The sequence below is a fragment of the Idiotropiscis lumnitzeri genome, chromosome 11 (assembly GCF_059441095.1).
Source record: "Idiotropiscis lumnitzeri isolate Australia: NSW breed Sydney's pygmy pipehorse chromosome 11, RoL_Ilum_1.0, whole genome shotgun sequence".
NCBI classification, from domain to species: Eukaryota; Metazoa; Chordata; class Actinopteri; order Syngnathiformes; family Syngnathidae; genus Idiotropiscis; species Idiotropiscis lumnitzeri.
The window spans coordinates 2,809,803-2,832,705 of NC_142401.1; the positions used below are offsets into that span (position 1 = coordinate 2,809,803).

The following is a 22,903-nucleotide window of genomic DNA, read 5'->3' on the forward strand; positions in this document are numbered from 1 at the left end:
AGACAAGATTGCTTAGCGTTCAGTGCCATTGACGAGTATAGACGTCCAAAAAAGATGTCCTTTAATAATAGTCCCGCAATGGGGAAATTTGAAAAAAAAAAAAGTGCATTCATTTGCCCGGGCTGGCAGTGAATGAGTTAAATAAGAGCATCGTTGAGGTTCTTCGAGGAAACTACTGCCGACTCATCGAAGGAGTCTGAAGAAAACGGGCCGGGTGTAAACAGAGCGCATCCGCTCCACTCATCTTGCCCATGCCAAACGTAATGAACTTTTAATTGATGTGGTTTCGCAAGTCCTTTTGTCAGGCAACAGAAACGCGCCTCTCCTCTGATGGACCTGTTTTCCCGAGCCGACTTGAGATTGGTTTACAGCGAGCCCTAAGTACCGTGTAGTTAGTTTCATGTGTCATATCAAATCTGGCCCGGCACCACCACGCCTGCAACTAAAACCTTAAGTGCATCCACAGGAATCACTCATCGGCTTTGCACTTCCGTCTTAAGGAAGGAAGAGAAATTCAATCACGGCCGTCTTGACACAGCGAAGCCGCGGCACGTGCTGCCGCTGAGTTGTCTTCAAGAACATTTGGCAAATACGCTCTGATCAAGGCTCGCTCTCGGAACAGCGTCACTCGGGAAATTTCTGGCTCGCCACGGAGTATGTGATAAATGTGCCTTTTTTGTCTTTTTTATCTCTAATTTAATTATTTGAATTAAATTAAATGTATCTGACACAAATTCCCTATGAAAATGCAACATCCTGAAAATAACATCACTTTTTTTTTTTTTTGGCGGAGCAGTTCTGCTCATCAATGACTTAATTTGAGGAGCAATTTTCAAATTTTGAGGTGCATTTTTTTTTTTTGGTTAATTCCACGGACCAGCCAGATGAAGCTGGTTGCCGAGTGGCAGACGAACGCCAAAGGGCGATCGATCTTGGAGTTTTGTGGCTCTTTTTACACGCTTTCTCCAGGCTCTCACTTGTCGCGACAATGGGACACACACACACACACACACGCGTCACAACTTATAAAAACAGTGCAGAAAAGGCACTTGACTTCTCTCTCTTTCTTCCTGCACCTCTGAAAGAAGCCGATGACACGGTCGTCCTCGGTTAAAATATAATTTACACGTTCTCCCCTCAGACTGCCCCACAAACCAGCGTTCTGAAATACTTGTAAGTGGTGCACATCAAACATAATACAAGCTATGAAACTATGGGGCATGTTCTATATTTCAAGCTGATTTTTCTTTTCAATTTTTTTAAGAATTATATTTCCCAATTATAAAGTGCATCCTTTGCTAGCAGTCCAAGTTTTTTGTGCTCGCTAACACGTGTCGCAATTTATGTTTAAAAATTCATCTTAAAACAAAGTTAACAAAAGAAAATGTATTAAATAAAAGCCATCGTCACCATTTTCAAGCTCACTGCTCAATATACTCAACTATTTCGGAGCTGAATCGAAACCTGAATGCGTGACTCAAATTTTGAACAAAAAAGGTCATGTGACCTGGACTGGGGAAAACCCTTCTTACCACCAAGATGAATGTTTGGACATTCCAAAGTTACAGATATTGATAATAAACTGAAAAATCAAAGGGTAGGAAAGTAGTAATAAATAGTGCAATCATTACAATTCCCCAAAATTGTGAGACAGCGTAAAGAGTGGAATGCGGCAGTTTTGAATCCGTCGGCGTCTGTGCGAAGCAGCAACCTTGTGCACCGTCGGCAAACAAGAAGCACAGGTGGCAGCGATATAGGCCAGTCCCCCAGGCCGTTGTGGCCGCGACTTGCGTGTCTTGTATCGTGCTTGTTTCCATATGGCTGACTGTCTTGTTCTCATGGTCGCCTCCCCGCTAGGCCACTTTCGCGAGCGCCGATTGGGGTAGCACATTCCTTCTGCACCACTCGCCATATGGAAGATGTTGTCGGGTTGTTGTTTTTTTTAAATAGATGTCCCTGTTATGGTGTTGCTTGCCGCTTGTGGTTGCTCGTCAGCCCCTGGTGACATGGATTGGCCGGTTGATGCCAGGTGGGAATGTTTACAGTTTGAACTGCAGAGTATCAGTTGCTTTTGACTTCTCGGAGAGACGTCATGCAGCATCTAAAAAGTCATAGGAGCAACTTGTGTACATACACACATAAAAAAAAAATGTTTTTCAGTTTTGGCCAAGGCTTGATGACATTAAAATGTTGCACCCACGCTACAATTTGTTTTATTGTATATTGGAATTCATAAAAAAAAAAATTATTTTGTTTTTTTATTCAGACAATATTGTTTTTTTTCTGGTGAAGAGCAAAACATTCTTACTTCTCTGACAGTTTTTTTGCCCTACACCCGAGAAAAAGTGTTTTGTCCGAATAAAAGAAAACTTGAAACCTAAGACAAGGTGAACACTAGACATTTGTGTTACGGTAAAAAAAAAAGAATGCATAAATTTCTCTGAAATAAAATAAAATACATTAAATTAAATAAATAAAAAAATATATATAAATAAATAAATATGAGTGCTACTGCCACCTACTGTAGTGGAGGTTAATTACACTTTATTCTAGTACAGCCCAAAACTAAAAAAAAACAACAACAAAAACAAAAAAAAGCATGGGGTCACACACGCCCACCTGGCATCACAACCGGCCATCGGGGTGGGGGTGGGGGGGGGGATCCCAATATTTGAGAAGGACTGTTATTTTACTAACTACAGCCACGTGCTTACGGCTTTCACCATTTGTGTGACGGTCTGTTACTGTTTGAGCAACAAAAAAAAAGTCAACTTGCATATTTTCTTTTGCGTTTCTCCTTCAGATCGTCAATAGAAGACTGCCACCCCCACAGCCACCCTCTCTACGGTCACGGTGTTTGCAAGTGGCCTGGATGTGAAGCCGTGTTTGATGATTTCCATTCATTCTTGAAGTAAGTCAACGGCATCCTCAGCGCTGCCGCATTTCCAAGTGTGTGTGGTCGCTTTGGCTCGATTGCACGTTTGGTGTCACCATCCGCACAAATGCGCTGTAACAAAAGCTAGTTGTTATTCCTGAGTGGGCGGCCGGGACGGTCCTCTCTTGACAAGGGTACGGAGACCGAGTCTCCCTTGGAGGACGCCGTGGGCCTCTAATTCCTGTGATAAGTGCAGTTCCCATGGTGACGGGGGACCATTTTTCCCAAACAAACAACCGTAGGATGTTTATCCGTAGCAGGCCACACTTTGGGCGCGCTGCATGTTTGCCCTTGTCATTGGACCGTGGGGATATCTTGTTTGTCTTTGACTGCCTTCCTTGCCTTCTGCTCTATTTCTGTCTTTCTTTTACCCTTTGTGTATTTTAGATTGATACTTGTATGAAGTAGTGATAGAATGATATGATTTTTTTTTTCAGGGCCAATACCGATTATTATTAGTCATGGTGGCCGATAAACGATATTTGAAGCCGATATTCATTTGTTGAAAAAAGGCTTCAAATGGGGGGGGTCAAAATTTTGAAAGATAGAAACTCCAAAAGTTGACTTAGTTGAAATGCCTCGAAGCACATGTTTATAACATATTCAAGCATTTTTTTTTTAGATCTTAGAAAATAGAAAGCTTAGTTTTAAAAGTGCACGGAGCTGCCAGGCTCAGCTGCATTTCTTATCGTTCAAGTTGTAGCAGACTGACATTTATTACGATTTCGGCAAAGTCTCTTTCCTTTCCTTCCTTCTGCTCGCGGGACCTCCCCCGTCGTGCGTGTGACTCGAGATGAAAAAGCAAACAGGCTGCTTACTGCTGATTGGCTGCTACAAGGAACCAATCAGATCTGACAATCTGCTTCTGTGGGCAGGGCCACCAGCACAGCAGAGAGAGAGAGAGAAAATTAACTAGCGTTTATTTTATCGACCTTGAAAGTATAAAAAAAAAAGGCTCATGGCGATAAATCGGCAAAATGCCAAATATCGGCCTGGCCGATCATCGGTCCATCACTTGTATGGACTCGCAGTTTTTCAGCATTTAATTATTGACCACTCCATCGCTGTGTTTTTTTTCTCCAATGTTGAAGCGCGCACGCTTGCAGCGTCTTTATCTTGGACCGAAACACCTGCTTTGAAATGACAAGTCGGGGACCGATTCGACCTTGTTCAGCCAGGCGCAGACCGTTGTTGTTCAACATCCCCATCCCCTCGCCTGAGACCCCCACGTTTGCTTATCAAGCCGCTGTGCTGCGCGTTCTTGTTAATCCCGCTCATAACAGCGCCATGGTTAACGGAGAGGATGAAAACATCTGCCTGGTGGCAGCAGATCAATGGCTCACCGTCACCCCGGATTAGTCTCACTTTCAACAAGATATGACACAATTCCATTATCCCAAAACAAGCAGTTTTCCCGGCAGACGGGCGGCGAAAAGGTGTCGTGCGGGGACGGCCTGAAACTTTGATGCTTTGTCAATATTTTCAATCCTCGTTTGATCGTTTGCATAAATCCACTCGTATTGTGCAGCCTTTGAAGTGCTTGTGACGCAAGATTGTTTGCGGATTAATATCAAGTGTGTGGGGCAGTTTGCAAAAAAAAAAAAAAAAAAATTCCCAAAACAAAACGGTAGCGTTGTTTTTTTCCACGTCATGGCATCAAAATGTGCGCTCACACAAAAGGCGTACATTTTGTCTTGAGGGAGGTGCCTTTAAATCGTTCCGTCGTTATTGTATCCCAACATCGCCTCGCCCTTTTGTTTATACAAGCGAAGGGAATCAAATTCTGGGCACACAGTCGAGCTCTCCCCTAACAATGTCTGCGAGCGCACTGGGCTTTGTTTTCACAAATGTTTTTATCATGGCAACATCTTGTTTACTTTCGTTGCCTGCTCAAACTGCTCGGAACATGTTGAGAAAACATTTGGGGAGAGTCTCCACAAAGCCGCCTTTGTCGAGCAGCCCGGGCCCGTGTGCGAGCAGCTCACCGAGGTGTTAACTCTCAAACCCTTTAAGCGCTTCCACATGAAGTCAAGCAAACCCATAACTGCGGGCCCCCGGAAAAGAGGAAAAAATATATTTAAAAAGAAATCTAAGCAAAAAAATCCATTTAATGCGCTAAAATGAATTGTTTACGTGAAGGATGTCTCCGTGTGGGATTGCTGAGTCAGCAGAATACTCGCTGCGTCGCAGACAGAAGGAAAGGTGAGGAGCACGCTAACGTCGAGCAGATTTCAGCGTCGCATGCCAACAGTAACAGCGAACACGGCTCGGAAATGTTGTTTTAAACTGTGTGTGTATTGATTCTGCTTGAAAGAAAACATGACATCGCTTACGTGCGCTATCTTGATCAACACAAAGCACCGAATCCTGTTTTTGTGCTCAACGCACGGAGGTGTGCGCTAAGCACTTGGTGTGTTTTTTTTTTAGCGGTCAAGAACATAAAGTCGACAGAGTCCCGCCAGGGGTCAGAGTCAGCGAAACACTCCAGTGCCCTCTAGTGCTGCTCCGTCTGCGAGCCAAAAAGCACATGAGCTCAAATCAGAGACGATCGAGGGGCAGCAAAGTCAACATGACAAATCGGATTTGCGACTCATTAATTTTTGATAGTTGCAATGAATTTATGTATTTATTTTTATTTAATTTTTTTATTCTAATTCAATGACCAGAGCAAATAGAAACGGTGGCCTTAAACTCACTCGGTAATTGCAAGGAAACAAAAAAAAAAAAAAATGTTCGGCAAAGTAACGATGATTGCATTACCAGGCACGTCTTGAGTGACTTGTTTTATTGTTTCATTTCCATTCACATTGTCAGTCTGCTGCCGAGCTTTTAAAAGTGGCTCCATTTGAAGTCCCCCAAAAAAAGTGACACATGCCAACGTTCATAGCCTCTCCCGTTTGTCAATTGGCCGTCTGGGCTGCTCTCGTGTCCAGACAGTCGTCGCAAGGCCGCATTAGGGCCATTTGAATATTTCATTTCCTATTAATTATGCACTGTGACTCTCCATGTCATTAGAAGAAATAAAGTGGAATGTAACAAAGGATGAAAAGAAGCGAGGAGGGGGGGGGGGGGCATATGTCGCCGATGAACGGGGAAATTTCAAAGCCGCTCACGTCGTCTGGCCTTCATTGAAAATTCAGTCGATGCCAGTTAAATTGCCGTTGAAGCGTCTTTACCTTTTATTTTCTTCTTTGCGAATTTCAATATACAGAAATGTTTACCAGCTTCATTTATAACTGACATTTATTTGAACTTCTGGAAGGTTCGTAGAACTCACAATGCATTCAGTCTGAAGGATAATATTTCTTCTTAATTGTTTACATAAACATAATTCATTTTTAAAGGCCCGTCATTTAAAAAGAGAGTTTTTAAAAAGATGTGGCCGTGCGTAAACGGCATTAAAAGCAAAAAAAAATAAAAAATTAGATTCAAGATTCAATGACAAGCGGACCGTCACGATGGCGTCACTGACTTTTTTTCTTTTTTTTATGATTTACTGTGAGTGAGAGCAAAAAAATAAAAAATAAAGTGCATTTCTAAAGCCAGGCGCTGGCTGGCGTCTGCCGGCGCCAACGCGAGCGCTCCGAGACGAGCCTGGTGACAGTGACCTACATGGTCACCGAAGATGTGATATAATTTATGATATATATAATATATTGGATCCATTAGTGAGCATAATGAAGTAGTGAAATGAAAGGGTATTTGTGAAATCAGTTCAAACATCCTGCTCGGATTATGATTAAATGATTAATGAAATGCCCCCTGCATAAGCATTTTCAAACAGTAATTCATGCGCTGTGGCTGATAAAATTCCTCCAATCATATTTCCTTCACTCGTGGACCTTATCTGCTCCATTTTATATGAATCACTGAGAAAAAAAAAAAGAAAACGTTGTCTGGAGCCTGCCGAGCTACTTATTTAGATTAGTTATAAAAGTAGAAGCAAAGAGAATATATTTTCCCGTATAAAATGATCACGTATAATTATATCCATAAGTCAAGTTTGTGACGGCTCCCATTTGCTTCTTCTGTTCATTTCAAATATTCCAATGTATTTTAATTACACAAATAAAGGGGGTAGAAAAACAGATATGTATGCAAATGCACATCTCGTGTCATCCGAATGCCGCAGCAAAAAACCCGCAATAATTCAGCCGTTGCACTTATCTGCCATTTAACATCGGCCGTGTATGCTCAAAAAGGTATTTGTCTCTTTCCGGCTCTTTGCCTGCGCCTCGCAACTGGGCTTGCTTCGATAGCATCATTAAAACAGACTTCACGCGACTGTTTTGGACATGAAACAACTGAAAGAAGCTGCCTGCAAGTGAAAGTGACGCGCTTTGTTTTTTCCCTGCTTTTGGTTTTGCAGGCATCTTAACAATGAGCACGCTTTGGATGACAGGAGCACCGCCCAGTGTCGGGTGCAAATGCAGGTCGTCCAACAGCTGGAGCTGCAGGTATTGTCTGGGCTTTTGTTTTTGGACCCAATATTGATGCTTTTTATTTTGCGTCCAAACAACCCCCACTCCCGTCTGGCATCAGCCACAGGGTCACCCGTAGAGGCCCGATGACATAAATTTCTACGTCGGCAAGTAAGCAGTCATTAAAAATGTGTTATGAATGCATGACAGCTAGGAAAAGATATATGAAGAGCCCGCAGCTAAGTAGAGAAGATAATTACATTTTGTATATCACTGGGTTTAAAAGTTATTTATGACTAACTCTTTAGCGGCAACAATAAAATGGGAAATCTCTCACGCAGCGATGATAGAAACTGGGTGTTGAATTATAACAATGGACAAATGCTGCTAATTTTCTCTTGGAAAATATCTGAAATTATTATTATTTATTACGTTATCTGTTCAGGGGCAGTCTTTTTGTACTTTACATTTTCTGAAAGAATTAAAAAAAAAAAAAATGGCCGTAAAATGTGTCCATAAAGATAAGTCATCACTCATATTGTCTTTTTTTTTTTTTTTACTAAGATTACTAAGTTAGTGTTTATTGGACAGTGACAGGGTAAAATAGCGAGCATTTCCAATGAATTACCTGTACTAATAAAAATCTGATAAATTGTTTCATTGACTACCAGAGATGCGAAGCGCACATTTTCATTTCTTGATACTTGTCTTGTTTCGTCTAAATGCACGTATAATAGCTATGTCATCTTGCGGCCTCATCTCATTTCCATTCTGGTTGAAAAATATTCAAATACTGTCGATGGAGTCCACGTTCGTTGGAAAATTAGAAACAAACTGATGACGCTATTCTATATTAACGGCTTTTCCATTTGTTTGCCCAGAATGAAAACAAAAAATGATTTGTCATTGTGATCAAATCATGCTGTCCTCTCTTCCAGCTTGCGAAAGACAAAGAGCGTCTTCAAGCAATGATGACACACCTTCATGTTAAATCGACAGAGCCCAAAATCGCCCCACAACCGGTGAGCCAGCCCGTCATACGTCTCGTGTGTCCCTCCCCCCACGATTCCTTTGTTTGTCTTAATTGGCACGCATGTATCCATTAATCTGTCCCTCTGTCTTCTTATTTGATCGACTAAATAAAAACAGCTGTTGTCTCCAGGGGGGGGGAGTATATATTGTTGGGAGCACATCTGCTGACACCCGAGATTCAATTTGGTGTCAGAGATAAAGTGCACACAAAAAACGCTTCCTTCGTCTCAGTAACGGGATAGAAGCTCGGCTGGTTTACCCTGTGAGATTATCGTTATCGTTATTATTATTGATGAGTAAAGACAAATGATAGACATCCATATCACAGTCATTTTGAAGGCATCTTAAAGAACATGTGTCGCGTCCTGTGACAATAACTGTACGTGACAATGAATTCAAGCGATTCAAATTATTAATAACATAACAATCAATTTGAAATATTAAAATGAAGTCTATAATTTATTTAAATATCAATAAAACTATATATATATATATATATATATATATATATATATATATATAATATAAATATATATTTATATAAAATATAATATATAAATATATATTTATATAAAATATATAAATATATATTTATATAATATATATTATATAAATATATATATATATATATAATATATATTATATAAATATATATATATATAAAATATAATATATATTTATTATATAAAATACATTATATAAATATATATTTATATAATATATATATATATATATATATTATAATATATGAATATATATAAATTATAATATATGAATATATATTTATATATATATTATATATAAATATATATATATATATATATAATATGTATGTGTGTGTTTGTATGTATTTAAAATGTGTTTATTAATTTGTTTATTTTAGAGAAAAAAATATTTTCTTGACTTATTAGATTCTTTATATTACTACATCCATAGCAAGCCGTAAAGAGTAATCCTTATCTTATTGCGACAAGGGCTTCACGTGGCATTTTTTAAGGGGATGGGATATTCTGTCATGTTTTTTTTTTTGAAGGGACCATGTATCAGTGTGAATGACAGTTCTTTTATCGCGCCAAGAGCCAAAGATCATTGTATTGCATTGTCGGGATTCAAAACCGAACACACACACACACCCCAGATATAAATGCGCAATCCACAAGCAGGAGCGCTGTCTCTCATCACACAGTGCAGCTTGGATCATTTATTTGCCGTCGCCTCTTGATGTGCACGGGCTACATGTGCACTTGTCTCAGCAGTAACAGTCAACATAGCGTGCGTGGAGACATCAAAAGACAACAACAAAAGACTGTCTGTTAAAAGCTGTCCCCGTGTCACACACTGATCGTGTAGATTAGAGTGCCAAAAAAAAAAAATTCTGACACCGGCACATTTGTATATGAAAAGTGGTTGAGGCGGCAGATAGCATCTTGAGTTGATGTCTCCCGGCGGCCTGTGAGAATGGCTGTGTCACAACTCGACAAGAAGGCTCTCGAGGGGGGCCAGGAGTTTTATGCTAATTAATGGACCCGTTTCATCAAAGTTGCTACGTTAGCCACCGTCATCTGCTACCGTGTGCGATGCTACGATACCCACCGGCGCTACCTGGATGGCGGCCTTGGCTAATTGCTTGTTACCAGGGTTCAAATCGTTTGGGATTTTTTATTTTTTTGGGGCTGGACTCATAACTCCCCCAGCAAAAAGTGAAAAACCGCAAAGTAGAGGTTGATGTTTCCTTTATTATTTTTTCTTTTATTTTTTAATTTAAGGGAATTCAAGGCAGCAATTTATTTAATTTTATTATTTTTTTTTTATGCCAATGTTTCATCATCCTTGTCGTTCGACTTGACTCTGACTAACTGAACGGCACATTTGAATGACGTTATGAGTTTCCGAACAGAACGTCATTCAAAAGCAGTCTCGCGCCAGGAACCGATTAGTTTTAGAATCAGTTTTTGTTTTTTTGGGGGGTTTTTTTTGGGTGCAAAATTTTGAGGCAAAAACTTTTCTACTTATATTATTTGAAAAACGTTTTTAAAACAAGCATCCACAAGTCAAATATAAATCGTGCATAACAGTCGACTAAGTGTGACATTTAATTACGTGCATGCTAACGTCTTACATTCAGCTCGGATGGTTTTGCGAATTCCACTCCGTGTTTTCCAAGTTGCCAATTTCGTGGCAAGTGGATTCCTGGCACGGCTGTCTACCCAGAGCGACGTCATATGGTGACGCTTTATTATATAGAAACACATTCAAAGGCTCATCTATTAAATGTATTGAACAAAGATAAAAACGGATGACATATTTGTTGTAATTATCGTTTTATAAACGTAAAATGCGGTTCCAGTCACTTCTCAGAAACGGGGCTCTACAACATTTTTGTCCCGTGCATTGCATTTGTTTCTGATTAATGCTAACAGATAGCGTGCGCGTAAACCTTGAAATGAATAGGATTCATTTTATTCTCATAAGATGGATGGGGCGGGGCGGTTTAAAAACAAATGTGTCGCATTACCAGCGTGTGCGTGCGCCCGCGCTCGGTGTCACTAAGCATTCTTGTCAGAAATCTGACCTTTTACGCCATACATAATTGAGGAGGGACTTTTTGTTTATTTTCTTTAGCAGCTTGCCGAGTCAAAGCCGGTATAATTAGATCACCAATTACCATTTAATTAATTTCAGTCTGAAGTCTCATTTTGTCTGTCCGCTGGAGTGAAGCAAACAAAGGCCAGGCTATTACCAGGCTGTCTGGCCTATTGTTGCAAGCTCTCCGTGTTTATGGGCAGGGAATATGGATGAAACAAGAAACAAAGCCGGCTAATCCTCACCAAGAGAAGTCAACGTACTTTTGATAGCATTGTGCCCGTGTGATTTATTTGGTTCATCGTTCGCTAGGGGCTTTCTCTCGCCGCTGTCGGTGAAGGCGGGTTACATGTACGGTTCTACAATTTATTGGTTCTTTTGTGCAAAATTGTAATATTGTTTATTGTTTGTTTGTTTTTTATAATATTTATTGTCAATTTCTGTTTTTGGCCTGACTGTAAGCTTTTATCAACTCAAAATAAGTTTTGTTTTGCTTTTTGCTTGAATGTCTTATTCATCTCTTCTACATTCCCGCAGATGGAATTCACGTTTACCGTATTTTCCGGACTATAATCCTTTTTCCTCAATTTTGAACAGCGCGGCTAATACAATGGGGCGGCTTTTCTGTGGATTTTTTTTTTTTCACCAGTAGGGGGCGCTCTATAGTTCAGAAAATACGCTAAATAAATCTCGATTTTTTTTTTTTTTGCATTCACGGTACAAAATTGTTCTGTACATGCAGTGAACAACTCATTTTTTTTTCAACAGAGAAAACTGCAGCTTATAGCCTGGTGTGGCTTGTATAGCGTTTTTTTTAGTTTTTTGTTTTTTTTGGGGGGAGGAGCTGTTGCGGCTTATTTGTGGGTGCGCCTTATATTCTGGAAAAATCTGTAATTGGGGAATATTTCTCTTTCTGCAAAAGAGCGATTTTAAGGGCCAATGTATCTGTGTCGTAGGTTTTCCTGCCAATTAATATCTGGCGCAAGACTCAAATTTTCCACTTGACTGCTGCTGCAGGATGGACGCCTGGCACATGGCTCCCAGCTGCTATACCTTCGGAGCACTTGCCATAATTAGATTACTTTGTCGCTATTATGACTTGCGGCCCCGCCGTGGACGCGGACCTCCGACGACCATTCGCTAATATTACCGGGCCGTCGTCCATGGGTCAAACGATGGCGCTCAATCTGAAGCACATAAGCAGCTTTTAGATCGCGTCATAACATCTCGTCTTGTCGTGAGCCACGTTGGAATCGTCCTCGCTCGGTTGAGAACGACACATCCGCATTTGTCTGTGCTCTGCGAGTGGCATTTTGCCGTCATTTGCGGCGAGCATTCCAGCGCGGTCCTCGTCAAAGGGTGAGATGGGGAGTGTTTGCAAAAGAGACAAAAGATTAAACAAACAGGCCGAAACAGGAAGGTGGAACTGGCTGAGTGCGGAGAAGGGTGTGGGGGTGAGGCGGGGGGGTGGTGTTGCTGTCATGCTATCCCTGTCAGTTTTTCCAAGCGTTTAATGCTTCGGGGTCATCTTTTTTGGCTGACCAAACGACTAACTGAGCTGTTTTTTGTTTTTTTTGCTGCTTCCTGTAGCTCAACTTGGTGTCCAACATCACATTGTCAAAGTCCACCCCTCCTGATGCCTCTCCTCCACTGAGCCTGCCCCAGACCCCGACCACACCCACAGCGCCGCTCACACCCCTATCACAGACTCACTCTGTCATCACAGCCAACAACCTCCACAGCATGGGGTCCATGCGACGGCGTTACTCTGAAAAATACAACATGCCCATCTCCCCAGGTACACAAACAGACTTTTTTTTTTCTTATCATGATGAAGCCCCGCCTTGCATAAAGGTTGTCATTAAAACAATGTATTTCTATAATAATTTTTTTAATTATTATTTTTTTTTTATTTGTCATTGCAGATCTCAGTCAGAACAAAGAATTTTACATGAATGCAGATGTTAGACCACCATTCACGTACGCCTCATTAATAAGACAGGTAACGTTCTACTTGTGAAATGCGTTATATCAATAAAGTTGTATTGTATTGTGGCGCTGTTCCAAAACCGCTTTGGGCCTCGTTTACAAATGTAAAAATAGGTGCAAAATTGATTCGTGAAAATGGATCTGGGGCCTACGAACTGGGCACTCCCAGGATTGGGTCTGCAAAATTTGCGAAATTGCCACACAGTTCATTTTACGCGTTTGAGGAAGAATATTATGCAAAGAGATTAATTTAGCACACAATGTGATTTTATGTGAATTCAATTTTTATCCATAAAGCAATTATGCAACCTAATTATCTAAGTGATCCATTTCTGTAAATCAGCAATTTTGGTTTGTCTTCCACTAACACTTCCAATTCCATCACTTTTGGTCTCCACCATTTTTAAATTTGTTCAAGTTAGTGACAACGCAATTTAACACCCGCTATTTATATTACATTTGACATTTTATGTGTTAACGTGAACACCCAATTTAGCGCCCGCTATTCAGACACTGCCTTCATGTCTCCCGTTATTTCAATTCAGCTGTTTAGGAAAGATTTTAGTTTCTCTTTCCGTCCTGTTCAATTTGATTGGATGTCGACTTAACTGATTAGTCAGCCTCAAATGATTGCATGCATACGAGATTCCCCCGAAAAAAAAACATGCAGATGAAAATTTCATGTGATTAAGCATTTCGGTGATTAGAACCAAATTCATTTCACACAACAGTAGGGATGAACCTGTTTTAAGAATGCCAGTCAATTATCACTTGGTCCCGGTAATCTGGGATCTCAGGAATTAATCTGAGCCGGCCATAATTGCCGCCTTGTAATCTGCCTGAGAAATGTTTTTGCCTGCCCTTCGTGTACGCCCACAAAAGAAAATGTATTCAAATCTGCCATTTGAATGGAAAAGTGCAGGAGGGGGGGGAGCGAGGGGGGGCTACCTAAACAGACAGTACACTTTGCAGTCTGTCCTGTTGTCCGTTTTTCTTGCAAAAACACACACACACACACACACACCAAGCCTGCCTGCGTCTTGTGATTTATTTATCACTTTGTGAAGGAAGCAACATTTGAAATATTTGTTTCTGTCATGCAGGCCATCCTGGAATCTCCAGAAAAGCAGCTAACACTAAACGAAATCTACAACTGGTTCACACGAATGTTTGCATATTTTCGACGCAATGCAGCAACATGGAAGGTAAAGTTCCCGTTTATCATTTGACCTATTCGACGTGTACATGACGTGTCGCGGCCCGAAAGTTATTTATTTACAAATGAGCTTTACTTTTTTGCCAAATGTAAGCTCCTAATTTTGTTCAGGTGAACCCGAAAAAAAAATGTCACTGTAATTTGTTGGCATGTTGAGTTGTTGGCTGGCTTCTCTTCCACTTGCCACCAAACCCGCAAATGAGCTCACGGACAAACAAAGCATTTAAAAAGACATGAGCAAAGAAAATAACGAAAGAAATAAATAGGAGTGGAAAAGGCAAATTACCAACTGAAAGCCTCTCCTAAGCCCTCGGTGATCCGTCACGTTCCGCTGGGTGCAACTTAAATGCACAACTCTCACTCTTTCTCGCTCACTCCTTCTCTTCCAATTTCCTCATTGAGCCATTTTAAAGAATAAAATCCGAATACAGAAGTAAAAATTGTGGCAAAATGACAGAATACGAATATCATGTGCAAATATGCGGGCATTTGGATTTTGCAATATTGTTATTGAAATGTTCCTGATGTTCACTGATAGAACCTTTTTTTTTTTTTTTTCTTTTCTCTCTCTTTCTTCTTACACAACTGCAGAATGCAGTCCGGCATAATCTTAGTCTACACAAGTGTTTTGTGCGGGTAGAAAACGTAAAAGGGGCCGTGTGGACGGTGGACGAAATAGAGTTCCAAAAGAGACGGCCTCAAAAGATCAGTGGGTAGGTTTGTTCGTTTGGGTCGCCGGATGGGACGAGGCTGCCGCTGCCGCCGCCGCCGCCGCTGCTGCCGCTCCATCTCATTGTCTGTGCGCCATCTCGCCCAAAGTCCCCGCTTGCTTTGGCGTTGCCTCCCCCCCCTCCTTAAATGCTCTCAGACGGCTTTTGGGTGATGCCTCACAACCTCGCGATGGCTTTGGCTTATTTTCATTGTGACCCCCCCCCCCCTTGTGTTTGTGTGTGTCTGTCCGTCGTGTGTGTCGTCACACTGCATCCGCATCTGGCTGCCCCCCCCCCCACTCCCCCTCCCCCCCCCTCCTCGCTGGTTCCCAGGGTGCCGTTCGCACCAACCTTTCCCTGCATAAGTGCTTTGTGAGAGTAGAGGATGAGTTTGGGTCCTCTTGGACCGTTGACGAGGAGGAGTTTGAGCGCGGCCGACACGTACAGCGAGGCCGCCCTCGGAAGCACGCCGTTGACGAGCTGCTTGTACAGTAAGCCCTTCCGCCTGCCCGTCTGCAAAAACCCGCATGTCCCCCCCGCCACCCCTCCATCAGTGTTGCTGTGATGCCATCATGCTTTTTGTCTTCCAAACGATTCTTGCTTCCGATGCACTCGAAGCGTGTCGAAAGATACTTTGTTTGCCATCACTCGGCCAGGGAATGTCTTTGACTCTCCTGCCAAGTGCGTTGATTTCTTATGAGCAAATCGGATACTGCGGCGGAGAAATGCAGGCGAGGTGGCTGCTAATTCGATTTTTCCGTTTGCAGAAGTCCATCGTTGGTGAAGAATATTCAGAGCAGCTTGGGCTATGGGCCGACCCTCTCCGCCGCATTCCAGGTGAAAATCCAAAAATGAAAAGTCATGCAAATAATGAAATAAAATATCCTCGCTGACAACTTTCTTGCGTTCGGTTTTTAATGCTTGGGGCGTGGCTGCGCGCTTGCGTTTCAGGCTTCGATGGCAGAGAACAACATACCTCTCTACACAACCGCTTCCATTGGAAGTCCCACCCTCAACTCCTTGGCAAACGCCATCCGCGAAGAGATGAACGGAGCAATGGACCATGGAAACAGCAACGGCAGTGACAGCAGCCCGGGACGCTCGCCGCTGCCCGCTATGTGAGTGGCATCGACGAGCTCCTTGACAGTCTGAAGAGGAAAATAAGTTGTAAGCTTCCATGCCATGCCTGTTGTACGTGACCAAATCCAGTGGCGGGTCGTGCATTTCATACGTCGGCCTTCAGTGAAGTCCTACTTAGTCCGTCTTGGATAAACCCCCTCATCATTTATGACCCCACGGCTGGAGAAATAATGAACAGAAAGACACTTCTGCACTACTGAGCGAGTGTTGGGCGCCCTCGCTTCTCTTGAAAGGTCCGCCTTGAAAATGGCCTCGCAAGCGTATCTGCAATTAAATCCACACTTTTTCCTCCTTCGGCCATTGTGGTTTAAAAAAGCCCAAAAATATATTTTCGATTTTCCAACGGTCGCCGGTTGCGACCTCCGAGTGTGTTGATTTGCATAGCACCGCCCCCTCACGACTGAGTATCCAATCGCAAAACGCGTTCATCACCTTCGTCTGATCTGATTGGCTATCACAACTGTCTATCAAGTGGAAAAGCCCCCCTTGAGACTCTTGTGTGAAGGCCTCGAACGAATAGTGCGTGCTACTGGTATTGTGAAATCTGCCTGGCAACAGGAGCTCGCTGAATTCTGATTGGATAAAACCTCAAACCTAAAAATTCAACCCTAGGATATAATATGACATCAATCTGATCATGATTTCTTCTTTATGTTCGAAGGCCTTGACCGCCCACCACGGAGCAATGTGTAGGAGGAGAACAAATCTAGGAATGAAACAGCGTTGTGGGTGCGGTCACAGCTTATTTTGTGGCTGGCCTCGCCGTGGAAAAGGAAAGTGCAAGTTTCTGTCTCTAGACCAACAAGGAAGAAAAAGCCAGACCCTCCGTGTTATTTTAACAAGCAATTTATAAATGATTATTCCTGTGCCTTTCAATGAGCAAAATTCCCAATTGTGTAAACACGCTCCGAAAGTGAGCTCACTGCTGGCTCGGACGTCGTGAAACATGAGCCGCCGACCCATTAAACAGTGCGGAGGAGCTGCCTCAAGAAAAACAACACGAGAGCAAAATGAGTGCGGAGGACACGACGATTCAAAGCTCTTGTGTTGGAAAGTTGCGGTCGGCCTGCAAACCGCAGTTCCCGATTCACTTGTTGAGGAGGAGCGTCTGCTAAGTTGTTTGAAGCTTAAAATAATACAGCGCCAAGCATGCTTTCCAGATGTGCGGGCAGACCGCGCGTGTGCTCCGCGGGAACACTCGAGGAGGATGGCCTCCTGAAATTCTGCCTGCAAACAAAAAAAAAGAAGGTGTAGCAACAAAGCTCAGGGCCAACTAGAGGAAAGTGCCATCCCTTATCACGGAGAACATACTGTAGCTGTGAGCATGGCTGTGGAACAGGAAAGGCAGAGACAGGATGGGTGTGCTGGCCTAAAGGCAGCCCGCTTCTCCCTTCTGCCCCTCTGCGTCTCGCTTTAGGCTCAACACTCTCGCTCTTTTTTTTTTTTTTTTTTTCTCCCCCATAATTAAGTGTATATGCTTTGTGCCAAGACGAAACTAGTTGAATCACTTTTTATCTTCACCGCATAGAACTTGCTTTGACATTTAGCTGGAGTACTCGTAATATGTTTGCGAAATACAAATAGGTCGTCTGGTTTGCTTTTGTTAGAGGCAAGGTGACTTTATTTATGAAGCACATTTCATACACGAGGCAACTCAATGTGCTTCACACAAGCGCAAGCGAAACAGAAAAAACATTGACAAAGGGAACAGCTGAAGACATTCAAAAGCAAAGCAAAGAAAATAAAATTTGCTTTTTAAAATTGCTAAAGGAACATACTAAATTGATTTTTAGATTATATTTGTATTTACATTTGTATTTTTTCTTATTTTATTTATTTCATTTTTTATTTTTATTTTTATTTAGGGATGACTTTTTTTGCATGCAGCATAACATGAAAATGCTGCTTCACCACGTTTGCCCAATTAATGAACCTGAGTCAGCAGCATTTCGCATGAGCATTTTGTGAATATAATCCGGATCCAAACCAGAAAATGATTTATAGACCAGTAGCAAAACTTAAAAATCTATTACAAACAAACGCTTGAGCAAAAGTTGGGGCTTATAACCGGTGCGTATTTATTTCCCCCCCCCAAAAACAAGAACAACGAAATCATACGTGGCGATGGCAGAGGCAATATGTCCGAATCGTGAATGAATGTGTAAAATCCCGCCAATGAAATCTCACCAGCGCGTGTTTCTTAAGTGGCCAAATGAGCATCAGGTATCCAGAGAAGGCTCATTCGAAGCAAAGTGTTGAATCAGCATTCTGTTCAATAAGCTAGTAATAACAATTTCATGTCTGCCTCGCAGCCACAGACTCGCGCCTCGGGCAACAGCACTTGTGGGCTTACTTTGATGTGAAACTGATAGAAGAGCTGACTTTACTTTCCACCCCGCTTTTTTTTTTTTTTTTAAACATTTGCAACAAAATATGTCAGCTCATTAACATACAGCGTCGATTGTCTCAGCGCGGCCAAATCTAACGCGGGGCTTGAGAAAAGAAGCACGTGCCAGTTAGTCGCTTGTCAGCGTGGGTAAATGAGTCCGCCGCCTCCACAACGGCAGGTTAGTGCGGCGAGTCCCCCCCCCCCTCCTGCTTTCTGCCACAGCTCACCGTCTCCCCCTTACGCTTTTTTTTTCCTCTGCTCTGTTTATACAATGAGAAATTTTTTTTTGGGGGGGGGGGTCTTGTTTTTGCCTTGTTTACAAGTGACAGCGTTATTATTCTCCGAAGGGCCGTGTTTCTTCTCAACGAGTCGTGCCGAGCGTGCGGCAGCTCTCTTTGCGCGCCTTCCCTGCCAGCACTTTTCTTCCCTTATTGACACTTTGCTTGAAAATGTGCATTAATTGCGGGCTTTAAAGCTCGCGCTGTGGTGTCTGAGCGCCGTGTTTGCTTGAAGTTGATTAATGATAGAAGCCGGCTCGGGGTCATCCTCCGGAGACCCGTCTCGCAGGTTGTGCATGTTAACGAGCAGGAAGGGGGGGAAGACGCGGCGCACCGCTGATCCGCCGCCACCGGAAGGCTGACAGCAGCAGCCCTCTCCCTCCGCAGAGTCCATTCTCTCCCGTTCCTGTCTCACGTGGTTAATCTTCCTCATTTATCAATTCGAAGTGAATACCTCGGTCTCGGTTGCCATGAAAATAAAAAGCGTGGAGCCGTGCCCGCGTTGGAATAGCTCAAAAGAAATCATTGGGCTCCGGCGGGGTGCCCAATCATGCTTTTTTTTTTTGCCGTCTTCTTTTGAAAGGTTGCAATGAAAAGCAAAGCGTCTTCTCATTTTCTCTCCTCCAGGCATCACATCAGCGTCAAAGAGGAACCACTGGACCACGAGGACCACGAAGGGCCGCTCTCCCTGGTCACGACCGTCAACCACAGTCCCGATTTCGACCACCACAGAGATTACGACGACGACCAGGGCCACGACGACATGCTGTGAAGTCGGCGCGCCAGCAACTGGGAAAACGGACAGCAGTCTCGGAACGCCGATGAGACGGCCTCTGTCGCCGAGCAGCGTTTGAGTAGTGCCATAAAAAAAAAACACGACGCCACTCCCAAAAGATCCCACGCGTGGGTTCGGTCCCAATCACTTTTTACTTTGAAGTCCCAAAAAACGACGTTGATTTCCGCTTTGCGACGGACGGATGCGTTTGGTACGTGGCGACGACGAGACGCCGGAAGGGGATAGTCAGAGACCCTCGCCGCGCAGCCAGGATGGCGGACTGTGGCAGGATTGCATTTCCACAACCCCCCCCCCCCCCCACTGTATGCCGCTCCCCACATCATGCGTGTCTGACGACATATTTTGACAAGTGACTGACTGACGTGTCATTTCGGGGGATGTGCGTTCACTGCCTTCAATACTTTGCATCGTCCATCTACTGTGAGAGGCTTTTTTTGTTTTTGTTTTTGTTTTTTTTTTCTCGGTTGGGGGACAGTTTTAGATTATCAACGCAATGTCTTTCCATCAGCCAAATGCTGTCATCGATGTTGTCTTTTTATTTGTATTTTTTTTTGTCTTTTTCTCGAAACTCATCAGACCTCATGTTCATGCTGTGGAGATTGCTTGTGCTTGTGCGTGTGCGTGTGTTCTGCACTTGATGATGAATGTTTATGATTTCCTCTAATGTTCTTTTAAAAAAAAAACACACACACACACACACACAAGAAGCAGAATGTCGGACGCAGTGTATCATTTTTCTGTCATTTACTCTGCAAAAAAAAAAAAAAAACGTGTAGCTTGGCTCTTCACCACTTCACCCCCCCCCTTTTGCCCCCCCCCCATTTTTCCATGAAGTCCACCGGCGATGCAGCATTCCAGTGACGAAGGCGCCCACCATGCATCAATGAAGTTTAATTTAAGATGTGAATAAATGACAGAGAAATTAGACAGGTTCTCACGCATCCTTCTGACTTTCGAAATGAAATTTCTGATCACTTAAAGCAAAAATCCGGTGTGCACCAGCGAGATAATGGTTTGGACTAATTCCTGAACACGGTTGCTGACTTTGATCAGGTGTGTGGATTTTTCCACTTTTTAATTGAAAACTCGAGTCCATTTTAAAGATCAATTTTCATCGTTGATTATTGCGCAACAGTTGAAATGTTTTCTTTCATTGATGGGAAGTTTGGCAATCATTGATTGCCAATCAATATTGCCCGTTCCAGATGCTTCGGCTTTTTTTTTTTTTTAAATTAATTAAGATCATGAATCCCATCTATTTTTAAGTGTTTCTTCTTTATTCCTGGTCTGTTTTATTTGGAATTGTTGAGTGCTAAAAAGTGTTTTGTGGCACAACCAAAGACATCGAGTCAAACAAACTCAACAAGCAAGGCCGAAAAAACAAGACTCCACTTTCAGTTTTTTTTTTGCGATTGAAAGGCTTCTTCTCCACACGGCTGGGAAGCAAACCAGAGGAGGCATCACAAAAAAAAAAAGAAAAAAAAATGCGACAGCAGTGACCACAAAAAAACAAAAAAAAGAGGAGGGGCCTGTGACCATCCATTGCGAGTGAATTTGGGGAACTTTTTGTCTTTGTAAACGAGCAGAAGAGCTAAATCGAGTCATGGTGAAAAATATGGAGAACAAAAATAAATAAATAAATCTTTTCTGAGCCCAATGTGGAAAGGGTTCTTTATGTCAAGTGGACCACACGTGCGCGTCGTTATGTTTCCTTTCCATCATTTGGAATGATTGTATGCCTGTTTTGAGATGTTTTTTTTTTTGCATCCTGACTGGGTTCCATTGTACCCTAAAATTGAAAAGACTTCATGATGGTTTAAATTTCTGTATGACTTTTTTTATATTAAAAAAAAAACACTCAACTGTTAAGTACAAGGTACTTTGTGACAGTTACTCTTATCGACAAAAAAAAAAAATTTTGGTTGGTTTTTCATCATTTTCGATCAAGAGGTTGCATGAAATATTTCGCATAATCATCTGGATTCAGCTCCATTATTATTTTTTTTTATGTAGACCGTCCATCTTAAAAAAAAATAGATCTGGATCCAGATGATTTGATTTTGTGCAGCCGCTCATCCGAAGAATTTTTAAAAAAAACTTTTGAAAAAAAACGTTTAATGCTCAAGAAGGAAAAAAGGCGGCAGCCAATTGGCGATGTCCAAACGAGGCCTCCCACAGTTTGTGGGAGGGGCCAATACCGTCTGACAAATCGTGAGAACGCAGTTAGACTTCCACGCCGGCCTCCAGTTTTGTTTGCTGCTGGAAAAGGGAAAAGACAAGGACAACTCTCGCCAACTCCAACACTCGAAAAATGCGTACGTTGACATTTCTAAAGAAGAAATTATTGGGAAATGATTCATTTTAATCACAATGGATTTAGGTAGAAACCAAAATTCCAAAATGATCGAAAAAAATTTCTTCACGGTTCCATCTTTAATTTACTGATGGAGCGAGCGCTCAGCTGTATGTGTGTGTGTGTGTGTGCGTTTGTGTGTGTGTGTGTGTGTCACCACTCATACATCTGCGTGACAAAGCAAAAAGATGTTTTTCAGGGTGCTAAATTAGTTTTGTTATTTTGAGTCCGTTAAGATTTTGTCTTTGCCCTCACCCCTCTGTTGCTTTATCACGACGACTTTATATCAACAGTGAGGAAAAAAACAAACAAACAAAAAAAATTTATTATTTGGGATGTCAAACTGTGGCGCACATGAATTCAACTTAGCAATTCTTGCTTTAAGCAGAATAAAAAAAAAACAACTCATCAAGGCGAATGTGGGGGGGGGGGTCACGTGGGGTCAATTTAGACTTTTCAACTGTAATATACAAAGCGACTTTTCTCTGTTTTGATTTGAGTGACTTGACAATTTTTGTACAGTCATTTTTTTGTGTGTGTTTTTTTTATACTTCCTTTGAACGGCCCAACCACCGCCTTCTGTGGAAACGTGACGGCGGATGGACTTTCTCTTCAAGATGGAAACGTGTTGCATGACTCGCGGAGAAGGGGCCTCAAGCGCGCCGTCTTAATTTAAGGCCGTGTCACGCGAACGATATTTTCTATGGAGTCACTTTGATGGGAAAACGACAAATATGCAGTGCCAAGATGTAACAGATTATTGTTCAAGACGGTCTTCTTTATTTTTGCTTTTATTTTGAAAGGCAAATGATCAGTGGTCGCTCTCCTCATCCACCCTTGAATTTTTTTTTTCTGCTTTAAGGTTTTGTTGTCGAGTGACAATGAGCTAAGAAGTCTTCGTTGCATCCACCGTCGAGCACTGGAATTGCCTTGGATTTGCCGACGCTCGGGACGCGTTCTCATCTTGCAGCGGCTCGGCTTTCCTTTCTTTTATTTGTTTGCCGAAGAACCTTTTTTTTTTTTTCTCTTCATGAGTTCGTCTTGTCCAACCGATGCAAAGC

At 42.3% G+C, this 22,903-nt stretch overlaps 1 protein-coding gene across 10 annotated transcripts in view; it reads left to right on the plus strand.

Moving 5' to 3' along the window:
* The window catches only part of foxp1b (forkhead box P1b), a 116,487-nt gene extending 96,073 nt beyond the window's left edge, over positions 1–20,414 (plus strand). For 8 of the 10 annotated variants that reach the window (XM_088309303.1, XM_088309307.1, XM_088309308.1 and 5 more), the window contains 10 exons: positions 2,804–2,911; positions 7,305–7,392; positions 8,295–8,378; positions 12,562–12,769; positions 12,897–12,973; positions 14,064–14,165; positions 14,768–14,889; positions 15,654–15,723; positions 15,838–16,004; positions 19,321–20,414. In XM_088309303.1, the coding sequence (XP_088165429.1) occupies positions 2,804–2,911; positions 7,305–7,392; positions 8,295–8,378; positions 12,562–12,769; positions 12,897–12,973; positions 14,064–14,165; positions 14,768–14,889; positions 15,654–15,723; positions 15,838–16,004; positions 19,321–19,465 (1,171 nt within the window). In that variant the 3' untranslated portion in view covers positions 19,466–20,414. Of the gene's footprint in view, positions 1–2,803; positions 2,912–7,304; positions 7,393–8,294; positions 8,379–12,561; positions 12,770–12,896; positions 12,974–14,063; positions 14,166–14,767; positions 14,890–15,219; positions 15,378–15,653; positions 15,724–15,837; positions 16,005–16,687; positions 17,714–19,320 lie in introns of those variants that run through there. The other 2 variants (XM_088309312.1, XM_088309309.1) reach the window with 2 other exon arrangements.
* Positions 20,415–22,903: the final 2,489 nt, after the last annotated feature.